The sequence below is a fragment of the Delphinapterus leucas genome, chromosome 9 (assembly GCF_059928025.1).
Source record: "Delphinapterus leucas isolate spDelLeu-1000000601 "Yukka" chromosome 9, BTC_Dleu_Yukka2, whole genome shotgun sequence".
NCBI lineage: Eukaryota > Metazoa > Chordata > Mammalia > Artiodactyla > Monodontidae > Delphinapterus > Delphinapterus leucas.
The window spans coordinates 80,946,660-80,964,287 of record NC_143137.1 but is presented as its reverse complement, the minus strand read 5'-3'; the positions used below and the strand labels follow the sequence as shown (position 1 = coordinate 80,964,287).

The following is a 17,628-nucleotide window of genomic DNA, read 5'->3' as shown; positions in this document are numbered from 1 at the left end:
TTCCCAGTTTTACTTTTCTAGCTGTTATCAGATGTCTCATCTATGCCACTTTGCTTCTGTCATCCTTCCACCTGAAATTCCAGTCTCTTTCCTCTCCCTTCCCATGCCTGCCTTGTTAAATCTTAGCTATAAGGATTCAATTCCAATTTTATCTCCTTAATGAAGTCTTTCCTGACACTTTAAAATGAAATGTGCTCTCACCTATGTATTCCTTCAGTGCTGTGTCATACTTTATATCTCTCACTTCCTACAATTGTTTTAATTTACTGATGTGAATATGGTTTAATTTCACTAATACATCTGAATCATCTTTGAGATCAGGGACCATGTCTTAATCATCTTTGTATCATCACATTGTATATAGGATACCCTCAACACATTTCTGTTGAAATAATTTTTAAAAATGGCATTACAACTTCATCTACATTTTTATCCCACTTGGTATCCGACATGGGTTCCAAAGATTTTAATAAAAGAAATTATTTCAGGAAATTAGCATATATCCAATAGGATTATAACATATTGCATTACCATTCAGATTTATATTTCAGAAGAATATCAAGGATTAGCATATGTACAAACTCTATAACTTAATTAAAACAAGATGAAGTTTAAATGCATTGTAACAAATGAAATGAGATCTAATATTTGTTACATTTGTCAAATTCAGTTATCCTCTCTTTCTCAGGCAAGGTTATAAGATTTTAAACTTGTTCAATTCACATTATAATGGAGAAATTTTCAAACGCTGACACTACCCTGTGAAATGAATTTAGTTGCCTATAAAACATTGGATTCTGTTTCTTCCAGTGGCAAAGAACAGATGAGGATATACTTTTATTCTCTCAGGGAAAATAATATAAGCATTTTATACCTCACGTTTTTAGTTCCTTGGTACTGCTCTTAAAAACTAAATCTCCAAAGCAGGATATATTCTTCACTATGTTCTACCGTTTCACCTTCTATCTTATTGGAAGATTACACACACACGCGTGTGTGCGCACACACATACCCTAACTTGAAGCAATGTGACAAAAAAATAAAATGACCAATATAAAAACTCATGAAATTCTTTCTTGTATTTCAGCATTGCCCTTGAGAAAGGCCTAGTATTGACATTCAATATATGTAATATTTATCTACTGATATTTTGTGGCCAATCCCTAAAAGATATCTGAATCATTAATAACTAAGTGCCAACTAATTATTCTACTTTTTATGGAAGCAGAAACAGCTTAGATTTAGCAACCATGTACTTTAATATTGTTTAAAATATAAAGCAAAAAACTGGAAGCAAATCAATAATTTTTCAAAAAGCTCAGATTTAGAACCAAGCCATAATTTTCAATTTTGACATAGATTCCTCTCATTTTCAATAAGAGAATTTTTGTTTGTTTTGTTACTGCCTTAATTTGATTTCTTTGTCTGGATATAAAAGCCATCACAATTATTCCTTGTCTTTTTCTCAACCTATTTTCTAGTCCCAACCTACTACTGTTATCTAAAACTCCTCCCTATACTCTCAGTATATGAAAATTACGTAATATTTAACTACTCACACGTCAACCAGAATAAGCATGTCTTTAGGAGATGCGGCTCCTTGGATGTACCTGTAACAAATATCATACGAATAAGTTTTTCTCTTGTAAAATATCAAGCATTGATATTTGTTGAACTGCTATTTACTAATCTCTGAGATATTTTCCAAGCAAGGCCCTACTTCCATTCTATCTAGGTAAACGATGCTCTTTTATTCACAATTCTGTAACATCAACTTTAGAAAAGCTACATTTAACATAAAAGAAATGTCAGAGGCATAATACATAAGGTATGTTTTACAGATATTTATAACAAAGGAATAAGAGATGTGCTTTAATACTAGGAGCAAAAGAAATTAACATCTGAAAGAACATTTCCATAAAAAAAAAAAAAGTTATCCTAAATTCCATTTTGCTGACCACAGGTTCTAAAACTCACTCTAAAGAATAATAATAGGGCTTCCCTGCTGGCGCAGTGGTTAAGAATCTGCCTGCCGATGCAGGGGACATGGGTTTGAACCCTGGTCCGGGAAGATCCCACATGCCACGGAGCAACTAAGCCCGTGCACCACAACTACTGAGCCTGGGCTCTAGAGCCCACGAGCCACAACTGCTGAGCCCACTTGCCACAGCTACTGAAGCCCTCACACCTAGAGCCCGTGCTCTGCAATAAGAGAAGCCACCACAATGAGAGGCCCGCGCACCGCGACGAAGAGTAGCCCCCGCTCACCACAACTAGAGAAAGCCCGTGAGCAGCAACGAAGACCCAATGCAGCCAAAACTAACTAAATAAATACATAAATAAAGAATAATAATAATAAAAACAAATAATAAGATCGTATCATATATTTAAACACACACAAAAAAACCCGGCAAAAATACATGAGTGGTCTAATCTGACAACGGAACAATAAAGACTGACAAAGGGACAATAAAGTAATTAAAAACAATATATAATGTTACTTCCAAGAGTTTCAAGTAGTGCTTCTCAGACTTTATAGTATCTTAAAAATCACCTGGAGAGCCAGTTCAAAATGCTGATTTCCACACTCAACCCCAGCCCTACAGATTCAGAATCTCTGCACGTGAAAAGAGACTCAAGGAGAATAGTTCAGCCACTGTAGAGATAAACTTAACTACAGGTGAATGATCCCGAAAACTCATGCTGCCTGGCCACAGGCTGATGGGAAGTGGGGACCTGCCTTCCCCAACAAGAAGAGCTGCATCTGAACTCAGTGTTCTACTTATTGTCCAAGATTCTAAATCTAACTTCTCAGAAGCCTGCCAGATAACTTGCCAATAAGTTGTTAGGCAACATTCAGCACAATTAGTAACTATTCAGCACTATATGTTCATGAAACAGAGTTTACAGCTTGCACTCAAGTTTGTTTTTCTATTAGAAGGTAAAATGGCAGGGTTGCTGGGATATTCCAGTGGATATTCCAGTGGAAGGCAAATCTAGTTCATGTCTAGCATCTTGACAAATGGTCCTGACATGCCTCTCCATGAGGAAGACGGAGGACAGGATATCGTCTGTCTCTTCTAGTTGGGACCTAGTTTCTAAGTTTCCGCCGAAACAACTGGTTCCTGAACCCAAATCATGTGATGTCATAGGCTTTGCCTCCACTCAACAACCCATGGCTCCAAAGCCACTAACTTAGAGAAATATTATCAAGAATAATATGTGGATTAATAATACCTGGTACTATTATACATGGTTGGTGTTTATGTAAATTGCTACTGGGACGTTTAATAGGGCATTTTAAAAGCCTTAAATACGTTTCTTTGAATCAACTATTATGTCTCTTAGAATTTGTCTGAACCCTAGCAAAAAGTCAGAAATAACCTCAATGTCCAATAATAGGGGATTTTTAAAATAAGTTACCATCTGGTCATTCTTTTAAAATGATGTTACTGTGTCTCTTATGAAAAGATATTGATATGAAAGAGTAGGTTACAAAGCACTCTATTGTATAACATGTGAACTCATTAAAAAATATAGAACCACATGATTAAACACATTCAAAAAATGAATTAAAATGCACGAGTTTAATAATTGTTTCCCAGTGAGTGTAATTATGATGTATTTGGTATTTTTTGATTCATATGTTAGGAAAATGAGTTTATTTAGTAGTAAGGAACAAATAAACTTTTTTTTTGGAAAAATGAAACGTAAGCTATATGACTATACCTAGGGGCAGCTCTTACCTTGGGGCTAGTTCTCATTAGTTCACCACCAGAGGCAAACTATATTCTACTCTATCTAGATGTTGATTATTAGAGCCCGACTCCAAGCAAACTGGGAGACTTTCAATAGAAATCCCCACCAGCTAAAAGAGATTTAGAAATGACATTGACTATAAAACTTAAAGTAGTCCACTTGAAATGCATTTGATGAATCATTTCAACAACTTCATTATCACTGCCCATTGAACTCATCATCTTCATTTAGCTTTAACTGTTTTAAAGTATAAATGTATAAAAAATTCAAATGTATAAAAGGGAAAAAAAGAGGTTTTTAAATAATCAGACAATATTCATCCTAATAATGGAAAGATCCCTTGCAACTTTTTAACAAACAAAAAAAAAGAAACTTTATTTTGTCTTTTTCATCTTTTCATGGCTACCCCAAAATTCTTACCATGGTCTCCTGCGTACATCATAAAGGTCAATCTTGTTTGGAGTTCTACTGTTATCAACCCATGGAGAAGCTTAAAAAAAGAGAGAGAGAGAGAAAGTGATTGAGAGTGAGAGAGCGAGAGAGAGAATTTAAACTTCAAATAGAGAATTAAATCAAACTATTGGGTTGGCCAAAAAGTGCCTTCGGTTTTTAAGTAAAAATAAAAGACAGATTTTTCATTTTCACCAAGAACTTTGTTGAAAAACGTATTCACCTTTTTGTTCTACTACTTTCTGCTATTTTTCAGGCAACTTCATAATTTCATTTCCCCAAAATTTTTTATCTTTTTGAGCAAAGAACTCTTCCAGGTGCCTCTTACAGTCTTCCAGGGAATCGAAACTTTTTCCATTAAGAGAATTTTTTAAAGACCGAAATAAATGGAAATCCGAAGGCATGATGTCTGGTGAATACGGCGGACGAATCAGAACTTCCCAGCCAAGCTGTAACAGTTTTTGCCTGGTCATCAGAGAAACATGTGGTCTTGCATTATCCTGATGGAAGATTATGTGTTTTCTGTTGACTAATTCTGGATGCTTTTTGTCGAGTGCTGCTTTCAGTTGGTCTAATTGGGAGCGGTACTTGTTGGAATTAATCGTTTGGTTTTCTGGAAGGAGCTCATAATAGAGGACTCCTTTCCAGTCCTACCATATACACAACATCACCTTCTTTTGATGAAGACTGGCCTTTGGTGTGGTTGGTGGTGGTTCATTTCACTTATCCCATGATCTGTTCCCAATCCACATTATTGTACAGTATCCACTTTTCATTGCCCGTCACAATTTGTTTTCATTACGTTTAAGTAGAGAATCGCATGCGGAAATATGGTCAAGAAGGTTTCTTCGCTTAACTTACGTGAAACCCAGACATCAAAGTGATGAACATAGCCAAGCTGGTGCAAATGATTTTCAATGCTTATTTGGATATTTTGAGTATGTCGGCTATCTCCCACGTGGTATAATGTTGATTGTTCTCAATTAATGTCTCGATTTTATCGCTATCAACAACTGGTCTACCCGACCTTGGAGCATCCTCCAGCAAGAAATCTCCAGCACGAAACTTCGCAAACCACTTTCGACACGTTCGATCAGTCACAGCACCTTCTCCATACACTGCACAATTTTTTTTGCATTTCTGTTGCGTTTTTACCTTTCTTGAAATAATGAAGCATAATATGCCAAAAATGTTTTTTTCTTCCATCATCAGTATTAAAATGGCTACACAAAAGTTCACCAATTTTGATAAGTCTTTTTTAAATGCACACTGATATGACAGCTGTCACATACTGTCTAACAAAATTGCTTCAAATGAAGTTAAAGACAACTAAGTGCTACTAGAGCCATCTTACAGAAAAAAACTGAACAGACCTTTTGGCTGACCCAATATTAGATTTTATCTAGGAAAGTAATAATTTTAAAAGTCACAAAGCACCAAGGACACATTCTGCTTATCCACAGTAATGTTAAAATGGGAGATACCATTTTTATGCCCTTAACCTTTTTCTTTTTTAAAATTTAAAACAACACAGCAATACAAAAGAAAGTTGTATAAGTCAATTTCTTTTTCATATTATTTCAGAAATAACTTGTTCACAATTGGGATTTTCTGGGTGACAATGAATATGTTTTACCAGGTGTCCAGAGGTTATACATTTTCTTTCTTCTCTACTAACAGAAAAATTTACCTTAAAAGAAAATTTATTTGCCACTAATGAAAACTGTACTTACAATTATTTGATCCTTATATTTTCATTCAATGCTATATTATCTTGGTCTACAAAAAGATTGTTTTTCTTGGATTGTTATCACATAATAGCATAATTTTTTAACCTTATTATTCCCATAATTGATAATGGCCAGCCCATTTGAAATTATCATTTAAAAGCTACATTATAATTAACATAACTGCACAAAAACTTTTCCTGATATTTATTTGAATGATCTGAAGTAATTCAAGTACAGATTCAAGAACCTTCTGTTACGAGACTTCCCTGGTGGCACAGTGGTTAAGAATCTGCCTTCCAATACAGGGGATGTGGGTTCGATCCCTGGTCAGGGAACTAGATCCTACATGCATGCCCCAATTAAGAGTTTGCATGCCACAACTAAGGAGCCCACTAGCCACAACTAAGAAGCACACGTGCCGCAACTAAGAAGCCCACCGGCCGCAACTAAGGGGCACACGTGCCACAACTAAGGAGCACAGCCCACAAGCCGCGACTAAGGAGCCCAGCAGCTGCAACTAAGGAGCACATGTGCCACAACTACGGTAGCCCACGAACCACAACTAAGGAGCCTGCTTGCCGCAACTAAGACCTGGCACAACCAAAATAAATTTTAAAAAATAATAATAAACTTAAAAACAAAAGAATCTTCTGTTAGTTTCAGAGCCTTTATCATTTTGCAGTAAACAGAAAAATAGTACATCTAACTGTATTGCTTTTTAAATACAATTAATTTACACTATTCTAATTAAATCTAAAATACTTTTGTAAAATACTTTACAAAGCTTCACACACACACACACACACACACACACCCCTTAGACCCAATGGAGAACAATAAATGCTGATGAATTGGATGATAATTTTATGCTGAAGTCCTCCTCTCCTTGAACACGTTTAAACATACGACTCTTTGGAAAATTCCTAATGATAATTCATATGACTTATGCCCTTCAATCTATTTTGCCGTTTTATTTATTGAGAAATGATGAAAATTACATAGAACTTTTCTGAGAATCATGTTTATTAGCCAACTAAGATAATTTGGCCATTTAGGATATGTCAAAAACATATACTACTGAGCCTCTCCTTGACTGTGAATTTTCTTTCTTATTAGCAGCTATATTATAAAACAATTTATTCATTTTAAATGACTAATCACATTTATAAGAAACAGTTAAGTTTAAATATAGCACTCCCCCAACAACCATTTACTGATATAGTCAATGCAACTGAAATGGTAAATTTACTTTAATTCTTTCCATTTGCATTTGCAGAAACTTAGAGCCAGTGAGATAAAATGACTTTTTTTTTGGTAGCACTAGAATTAAGCTACAAGCATGCAGGCAGACATATCAGTTCACTTTCAACTATTATCTAACTCCTCAAGATAGGGTCTTTGTAATAACTACATATTTAAATAACTTTTATTCTTCTTTTAGTATACTGTTATGCTGATTGTACATTTATTGCCTCAGCTCCGAATTCACCCATTTATCTTGTTCTATGAAAATATCTCTGGGTCCTTCAAATATTTTTCTTTTACCCACAAGCACAATCTTAAGCTTTGTCCGCAGATGAAGAAAGAAAGATGCTGAATGAGAAAGTGGTTTTTGATTCCTGCTCTGGTTTGTTTGCTCAAACGCTCTGGCAGCAAATGTAGCTTTCCTGGTGTTTGGCTCCTGCAGTGCTTGAGTATTCTCCAGAGCTCGTGGGTAGCTTCTCCAGACCAAGGCTTCTGGAGAGCTCTCTGGTTTTCCAGCAGTACCCCTGGGTATTTTTGTAGTGGAGAGCCTCTGATGAGACACCAGGAACCTTTTAAAGGGTGAACTTCCAGCAAGTCCTACCAGTGTGACACTGTAGTACCTTCTGTGACATTTGGCGGATCACGACCATGTCCTCTGTAAAAAGATCTGCATCTCAATCCAGGGGCACTGGGGGACCAAAGTCTCTTCCTTGGGCTATTTTATTTCTGCCCTATGGGTGGTAGTTATCATATTAAATTATACAATATTTCACCTGCTAGTCCAATATTATTTAGAGTTCTCTATACTTCTAGCCAATCCCTCCTTAATCCCTGCTGTAGTTAATAATTCTTTATTAAAAAATTAACTTTTAGGACTTCCCTGGTGGCGTAGTGGTTAAGAATCCACCTGCCAATGCAGGGGACACGGGTTCGATCCCTGGTCCGGTAAGATTCCACATGCCATGGAGCAACTAAGCCCGTGAGCCACAACTACTGAGCCCACGAGCCATAACTAGTGAAGCCCACACGCCTAGAGCCCGTGCTCCGCAACAAGAGAAGCCACCGCAGTGAGAAGCCTGCGCATCACAACGAAGAGTAGCTCCCGCTTGCCGCAACGAGAGAAAGCCTGCGCACAGAAGCGAAGACCCAACGCAGCCAAAAATAAATAATTTAATTAAAAAAAAATAAAATTATCCTTAAAAAAAATTAACTTTTCCTGTTCAAGACATTGTGTTATCTCTCTCCTGACTGGACTCAGACTTACATAAATATTCTGATGAGTTGAGAAGTGAGATTAATCACCACCGCCAATATAATAGTGGCCATCATGAGCTGAAAGTGGTCAAAAAACTGGAATTTGAAAGTCACGCTTAAATTAGATTTCTGAATTTTTTGCAGAGCACATTCACCTAGGATCTGTTTTCAGTATAACTGCTAATTGAAATGAACTGTGATATATATTACTATGTTCTATAAAATTTATTTCTTTAAAGACAGAAAAAAAGGGCTATAATTTATAGTAGGAGCCAGACCATTACATTTTAACATGTTTTATAATCTTAGATGGTTTCTATTTAAAAATATTAATAATGTTCCCTTAGAAGTCTGCTGAGACACTTACTATTAGGAAATATCCCTCGGTTACATTAAATTATTTACATTATTTTAAAATTAAATAATGTAGTTTCTTCTGTGATATTACTAATTAGTTTGTTGTAAAATCCCACTGTGGTACTTACATGGTACATTATATATATAGGCTCAGAAATATGGAAGGTCAAATAGTAAAAACAGATAACAACCATACACTGCAATTCCCTGAAATAATCAGTTTTATAATGAGGTACAATAAAGGCTCCATGAAAGGAAATCGGAGCTTCTACAGTCCCTGTAAAAAGTGAAATGTCACTCATTTTAGATGTCCCTTTTGCTTTCCAGTAAGATTTTGGAATGACAGGAGAAAGGAGTGGAAATGACAGCCTACAATGTGGGCATCTCATTTCTGAATGCCATCATTAATGGTGATAATGATCATTTATGCTTTTTTTTCCTGACAAAAAATGAACTGTGGGTGTATCTGACTAAATCTATCTGATGACATTTCTACTTCACATGACATTTAGGGTGTGCTATGTCAGTATCAAACCACTGAGTTAAAAAAGGTGTTTACCTGTACGTTAACTTAGGATACTGAAATATCCTTGAGAAAGTATGCAGATTGTAGAGGCATTTTCTAGTTAATACGGTCTAAAAAGAATAGAGTATCAATTTTTTTAATTTCTCCTAGGAGACAATAAAGTACAAAATGATGAATTGAGGGCTGATTCCCTTGGTAGAAACACTATTTCAAATGACATCTAATTGCATTTCCAATTAACTTAAAATGCATTTTCTAATTCTAAAAGACTTCAATTTTTAGTCTCATGGAAAGACAAAAAAAGTAAATTTCACATACTCAAAAATGCCTATAAAAACCAACCCTGTTTCTACTGCCTGGATCTAATTTATGTTATGTGAATCATTTTTTTTAGGCTTGTCTCAATCATCTCCTATGAAGTATTAGTCATGGTTCTGGAATTGCTAGCCAAGATAATGAATTTGGACTGTTCTTTTAAGGAAAAATTAATTCAATAAATGTGTACTGCACAGCTCACAAAATTTCCTGGAATCTGAGTGTTGCTGAGCAACTACTACCGTCTCAGTATGGATTCTACACAGTCCCTAATTTATTTGCATCATGGCTCCCCCATCAAGGGTCAGGTACATAACAGAGTGAGGGTTATGTACACATATCAAGGTTTCAGTGCCTCCTGGAAAGCAAATAGCTGTCCTCTTCAGATTTTGAGGCAGCAGATAGGCTCTGCTCCCCAATAAAACTTTTAACCTGGGAAATACCCTAAACATAGAAAGAGAATTCTGTATTAGCTATGGTAACACAAAGTGACTTGAGCAATCTCAAATCTTCTGTTTCTGCACAGTAAGGATTATTTCTGTCTCATCGAGCAGATTAAGTTAGATACTACTAGTCACAAGGCATAGATTCTGCTCCAAACAGGTATTCAGAGGCCTGTAGCTGGTGCAGCTTTTGCATTCTTCAATGCTTGGTTTCCAAGGTCACCTAGGACAGTGACATGCAGCTGACAGAGGGAGGCAGGAAGTTCCAAGGAGAAGGAACAACCAAGTCCTAACAACCTCAGATTTGAAGTGACACATATTTTACTTTCACTCATATTCTGCTGGTAAGAACTAGTCACATGGTCCTACACAGATGCAAGAGTGGTCCTGGCTAGGCAGTCATGCCCAAAAGCAAAACATTAGGCTGGAACGGGAGGACAGAACTTTCGTAGACAGCCAGCAGCCTCTGCCACAGGTACAGATAGACAACGTAAAAATGAGTAATGTCCACTACTATGATAACATCAAATGTTCTGTTCTCAGCAATGTTGTCAAGTAAGCCACCTTTAAGATGAGAGAGATAAGAAAGGGCTAAATACAGAACCCAGTAAATGTATAGCACGTTGAGCTTAAGAATGACTTCTAGACTAAATCCTAGGGCTGGGGTTGCTTGCACAAGAAACTCGCTAGAAGAAAAAAATTGGAAGCCAACCACGTGTTGTCATTGATATTTGTGTTACCAAAGAAAGCACAAACCTAGTCTGCAGAAATCTTGCAACTGCTGTGAACCCTAAAGCAGTTTTTGAGCTCTAAACCTGCACCAGAAAAAGCAAGGTATGAAAGCTGTTTAACCCCAAGCACGCCCCTTCACATGTGCTTGAAAGGGTTACAGACAAGAGAGTTGCAACCACAGAACACTACCGGGAACAGTCAGATGGGCTAACCAAGAAACTTTATGCAGGAGTAGGAGGTCTTTATATTTCCTTGCCTGGAGGATTATGATACATATCATGGACCAGTGATTGCTCTCTTTTTCCCACTCACTTTTTCCATATGGAAGTTTTTATTGTCATCCAGAAGACAGCACCATTGCCTATTAGATATCTGGTCAGTGATGGGAATAGGGCAGAGAAAGTAACGGGTATTCTGCTGCGTTGTTAGGTAGCCAAATTAGCAAAAGTCATATCCACATGATGGAGAGAATTGCATGTGACCTGGAGATCCTGAATTTTGAGCTGAAGGTACCAGCTTGTTGGGACTTTAGAACATCTCCTGTGGAAAGGAAGTATGTTCTATGTATGGGAAAGTGTGCACAGATACTTACACTCCCAGAGGAACAGACCGTGACAGGGCTTCAGAATACACTTTTGTTTTTCCTTCTGGTAAAAGTAACCCTAAAGGTTTAGTTGGCTGCCCACAAGAAACTGTACTTCTCAGTCTCTTTTGCCAAGGTGGGGTCATGTGATAATATTTTAGTCAATAGCATGTGAGCAGAAGTGACACATGTACAATTTGGGGGTCATGCTGCTTCCCTTCCAGTTTTTTCCCCTTTACTTTTGGCCTCAACTGTGGATGTAGTAGTATTGATCCAGTTTTGATCCTACAGATGAGGGCAACAACCTAAGGAATGGCAGATAGATGGAACCCTCAGTCTCTGGAAACCTCATGGACCAGACTTACCCCAACCAACTGATTTACCTACTAAGTAGGAGTTCTACCTGAGAGAAATATTTATAGTCTCTGTTGTGCTAGCTATTGTGTATGGAACTGAATTAATAGCCTGATACAGGTCAGAACTGTACCCAGTGACATAGACCCGAGTCAAGTTTTAAAGCTCGGAGAATGTGCAAGAGGCAAAAGCTTCATGGAATGTTTGAAATCTATTTCACTATTTTTTCTTATATTGTCTTCTTAGGAGAGTATTATTTTGGCCCTAGGAAACTGCTTATTGTTATATAATATTTGTATTGCTAGAATCTAGGCAGTTGTGATGTCTGTCTTATCTTTCATGGATCAATGATGAATTTCAGGGTACACATATGTTTCTGAACAGTAACTGGTCCCCAAACAATAACCATTCCCAGATCAAGTTTTCAAATCCTGAACAACTGAAGCTTTACAGCATAGAACCACCAGTGGGATCCACAGGCTGAAGGCAGTCATTCCAGCTGGGTAAATGCTAGTAAGAAGAGTCTATTCCCTTGTCCCTTCAAAATTTTCTCCTCTGACTGGAAATAACCTAGCGTAGCACTTAAGAGATAAGTTTTAGAGCTAGTCTACCTAGATTTTCATTGGATAAATTACTTAACCTTTTCCAGTAAAACGGGGGTAATAGTTTCCACCTCCAAGAGTTATAGCTAAGATTCAATTATTTATACACGTAAACATTTAGAACTAGTGGTGACACAATAATAAGTACTCCCTATGTGGATATTTGAAAACAGCATCACTGAGTCACTGGAACTACTTATCATAGGTTGTAGATTTTTTAAAATAGATTACTATAAAATGTGCTTAGATTTTAACTACGTAAATGCATATTCTTATGACTAGGGCTTGGAACCTCATACCATTTTCCCATCCTACCCCCTCCCCATGATGCAGGCTGGTGTCACACACTCAATAAACCTCCTGCAAATCTAAAAACTGACTTCATGAGGTTACCCCAGAAGCCCCTGGAGAATACTGGCAGAAGGAAGAGGGCAGGATGGGAAAGGTGTATAGGCAGGGACACAGATAATGGTAACTCTGTTTCCTATCTGCATTTTTCCCCTTGTTTCATTTTATTTAGAAACTGATTCTCTGAGTTCTACTGTGATAACTTGTTTTCAGCTCTGATATGATCCTGACTTGTTTATCTAGCTTAATTCAGCAAATCCCTATTCTTCACTATATGCAAGGCTCTGCCTTAGGTGCTACGGGGCACACACACACACATTAGATATAGATATAGATTTATATACCTCTTTACCTGCAGTTACTTATATTGCCATGTTTTTTTAAAAAGAGCATATGAAAATAAATTCTGAAGGAAGAAAAAATTTGATAGCTGTTGTAATCTAGATAAAAACCAAGTTCTCTGAGAGAACAAAATAAAGAAAGATTGCTTTTAGGAAAGCCTTCACATGTCTGTATTCTATTTTGAATGATGGATAAGATGCATATGACCAGAAATGGGGGTCTGGGATCAAAGCATATAGAGATAGGAAAAGGGGGGGGCAGGTTGTAGAAAATAAAATGAAATTAAGAGTTTAAAAAGGGGAAAAAAAGGCAATTTGGGGTACATGGTGAAGGTTTAACTGTACAGTAAGAGACAAAACTCAAAATGTAGGCTGGTTTAGAGTTTTTGGATGGCCTCAAGGCCACAGCAAGTGAGTCAAATGGAATTAAGTGAACAGTTCCAGACTGTTTAATTTTACTGGAGAAGTGAGAATCTAAGTTAACTCCAGATAACTTTTTAATAAATTTATTAGATGTCTCTTTGCATTGTGTGTTAATGTCTTTATATTTGTTCTGTCTCATCTACCTGTGAGCTCCTCCAGAGCAAAATTCTCTCCTACTGGTATTTGAGAATCCTTAGGATACCTCAATTTCTTCAGAAACAGCAGTTTTGCTTGTTCTTATCAGTTTTCCTCCTTCCAACTCACACTTGACTATACTGACATAATCAAATTCTTTTTAGATTTTAATACCGTTTCTGAACAATGAGACTTGAGGTGCAATGATAGTGTTATATTGGCTTGAGAGCGCCTTTGGTATCTCCACTGTAATATGTCCAGAACACTTCTCTAATTTATAGAAAAATAAGCACTGGAAACTCACATACAGGTACACAGTATTAAAGCCAAGGATAAATGATCATAGTTTTAAAAATTAAAGTACTTATTACAAAGTGATTTTCTGGTAATTCTGCAGATGTCAGATAGACCAGGTAAAACATTTCCATTTAACAAGGGATATTTGTTTGTCAACAGAAGTAACAGATAACAAGGTCAAGTTGTGTGGTTAAGTGAAATATTCCATAAAGTAAATGGTACACAAAGACTTAATCATTTAGATGGTCCATATGTAGTTATTAGCTGTGGCTCAAAAATAAACTTGAACACATTAAGTTCTATGAAGTAAAAGATGAGAAGGATTTACTGGAAAATAATTGCAGATGTGTGCTACATAGAGAAAAATGTGAACTCCAACAGAGAAAAAGCTTTCTGTTTTTGCAAGCAAATAAATCCAGTTAGATGATGATAATGACATACTTATAAAAACAAACAATGATTCTACAGGAACAAATTTCCTATTTTTATGTCAGTAAATCTTCTTAGATAACGGGGTAAGGATATATTTCTTAGAAATTTTATATTTGTTATATCTGAGAGAAGTACTTAAAAAGTCTGAATTTTTGACAAAAATGTTTTTAATTTTTCTTAATAAAATATACTGAATATAAAATGATTACATATCAAAGATGGTTCTATGCATCTAAAAATGGACAGCATAAGGTACACAAATTTAGCAATATATCAAAGAAAAAGGAACAGAATGAGATATTTTAGAAGTTACAAAGAGCTAAAGCTTTTAAACTAAACTTATTCACATATTTTATATACAGTGTTATCCCCCATCAAATTAAGAGCACCTTCCATTTTCATATTAGCATCCTACTTAACTGCTCTCACCTGTGAAATCATTTCATCAGTTAAAGTGTGACTGGATCCATAGTTGATTGCAAAGTTAGCAACTCTGCAACCCTTACATGAGAAAAATAAGACAGACTCAGGCAAGAGATGAGGTTATGTAAAAGGAAACAAAAATAAGGCTACAGAAATACCTCTGTAAATCAGCATCATGTGAGAATTTCAAAATAATACATTAATTTGTATATATATAAGATGTGTCCCTCAGACAACACAACTTATTGATGGTATATAGAAAAGCAAATCATGTAATTCAGAATATAAACCTTGTGCTTGGGTGTAAATAGAATTATTGTGGACTCTCCTGTCAATACATCAAATTTTACTATTCTAAGTCAAACACATCCCCAAATAAAAATATTTCTGATATTTTATTTCAGTAAGCATTCTCATATCCAAATTAAAAATTAGTCATCTTAGGGCTTCCCTGGTGGCGCAGTGGCTGGGGGTCCACCTGCCGACGCAGGGGACACGGGTTCCTGCGCTGGTCCGGGAGGATCCCACATGCCGCAGAGCGGCTGGGCCCGTGAACCATGGCCGTTGAGCCTGCGCGTCCGGAGCCTGTGCTCCGCAACGGGAGAGGCCACAACAGTGAGAGGCCCACGTACCGCAAAAAAAAAAAAAAAAAAAATTAGTCATCTTAACTTATATCCTATGTCTGTCACTAAATTCATGTATTCATTTTTATGTTTTTCTCATTTTATCTTTTTTTATTGAGCTATAATTCAGATATAACATTGTGTAAGTTTAAGGTGTACAATGTGTTGATCTGATACACTTTTATGAGGGCTAAGTCAGACAGAAAGACAAATACTGTATGACATCACTTATTGGTAGAATCTAAAAAAGCCAAAACTCACAGAAAGAGTAGAGGAACCACGACAGAGATTTTTTTGTCTCCCAATATCTCTTCTCCCCTTCCTCCTTGGTATAGCTTATGCTTTTTAGCTGTGTACATGGCGCCTTGAAGCTAACTGTGACCATGAGACCACTAAACTCTGGCCAATGTCACGTGAAAGGCTTTGTATGACTTCCAGAAAGTGCCTTAAAAAGGGAGGGAATACCACTCTTAGTCCCTTAAGAAAAAACACAAGTAACAGTGGTAGACACTGCAGCAGACAATTTACTCAGAGGATGACAGAGAAATGATAGGAGTTGTCATCCCCTTATATGTGAAGCTTCCTTATCAGTCCTGGTCTCTGTAACTGATATTCTTTGACTTGAGTGAGAAACAAACCTCCACAGTGTCGAAATCACCATTGTTCTGGCTTTTCTTTAACTGGTAGCTAATACTAGTCCTAACTGATACACTGGACTTTAATCATTATTAGCATAAAAAAACCAATAAAGTAATCATTTCAACATAAAGTGCATTTATACAGCAATCAACAAATGTAGGTAAACATATTTATAGTTAAACTTTGTATCCATTCACAAATATCAAAGTAAAAAACAAAAATACAGGTATTTTTTTAAGATAACTGATCAATGAAAGCAGTTCTTTTATAAATGCCCCAAAATGTTGAAGATCCACTGTTATCTTGTTTTCTTCAAATCAACCAGAAATCTATCAAATGCTCCCTTCTTAAATAACCAAAAAAGGATTTTTTGGACTACTTTGTCATCTGCTATTTGCTGTTTAAAACATTTTTAAAGTATTTTCCAAAAGAGGGGCTTCCCTGGTGGCACAGTGGTTGAGAGTCTGCCTGCCGATGCAGGGGACATGGGTTCGTGCCCCGGTCCGGGAAGATCCCACATACTGCGGAGCGGCTGGGCCCGTGAGCCACGGTCGCTGAGCCTGCACGTCCGGAGCCTGTGCTCCGCAACGGGAGAGGCCACAACAGTGAGAGGCCCGCGTACCGCAAAAAAAAAAAAACAAAAAGACTTAAGCAGCTCAAGAACAACTGGCTATCCACATGGCAAAAATATGTCCTTCTATATACTTTGCACACAGGGCCTTTTGCATTTTCTTCTACCAAAATCCTAGCAGATATAAGAACAAGGAAGTGTCTCCCTAAGGAATATTTAAAACTAATTCAACATATGTTAGGTTCCTGTACTGTAAACCCACGTTTTTGAAATGAACAAATGAAGGAGGATAAAGAAAGAACAAATGATTAATAAGATATTTTAAAAATGTAATATGAAATTCAGGAAATTTTTAGTTTTTTTCTTTCTTTTTTTTAAGTGCAACTAATTATCTAAAAAGAGTAAGCTGCCTACATCGGCATTTTGACAAGCCACTAAGTCCTGATTACAATTCCAATTACTACAGTAATTGGTACAATTTCAAGAGACACTAATAGATGAAATGCGTAGTTTGTATGTACTGTTTTTATGATGCATAAAAATTCACAAAGTTGATAGCTCTTGAAAGCAGTTTTACTAGCATTAAGGTTAATTTATATAAATCAATTAAGGGCTTCTAAAGGAAAGCACTCATAAATTAAACTGATTGTCCAGTCATCACATATTCAATGAAGATGTCACCAGACATGGGTTCCAGCTTTACTCTGCCATGAAACAAGCTGTATAACTAAGGCAAGCCCCTCTAGTTATCCTACAGAACAAAGACTGTGAACTTAGCAAATGCTAAAGGTCTAAATGCGTAAGTAAATAAAGATAATGTCTGCCCTGGAAATCACATTCTTCAATCATCCCAAATTACTGCTGAAGAAATAGGTTCACAGATAGAACATGACTTAGCGGAAGTACACACCTATGCTGATGGCAGCTTTAATACGAATCAAGAACTTCTCTTCCCTCAGTATAATGCTCCTTCTATTATCACACAGCCAGCCTACCTACCTTCTAATTTGGAGAGGAGAAAGAGGGGAAAAAAGAAAAAAGACATA

At 36.6% G+C, this 17,628-nt stretch overlaps 1 protein-coding gene across 1 annotated transcript in view; it reads right to left on the bottom strand.

Annotated features, from left to right (window-relative positions):
* The window catches only part of CACNA2D1 (calcium voltage-gated channel auxiliary subunit alpha2delta 1), a 514,071-nt gene that overhangs the window by 124,649 nt on the left and 371,794 nt on the right, over positions 1-17,628 (bottom strand). The window contains exons 8-9 of the mRNA XM_022554402.3: positions 4,180-4,249; positions 1,560-1,610 (exon numbers count right to left, since the gene is read on the bottom strand). Coding sequence (XP_022410110.1) covers positions 1,560-1,610; positions 4,180-4,249 — 121 coding nt within the window. The remainder of the gene's footprint in view (positions 1-1,559; positions 1,611-4,179; positions 4,250-17,628) is intronic.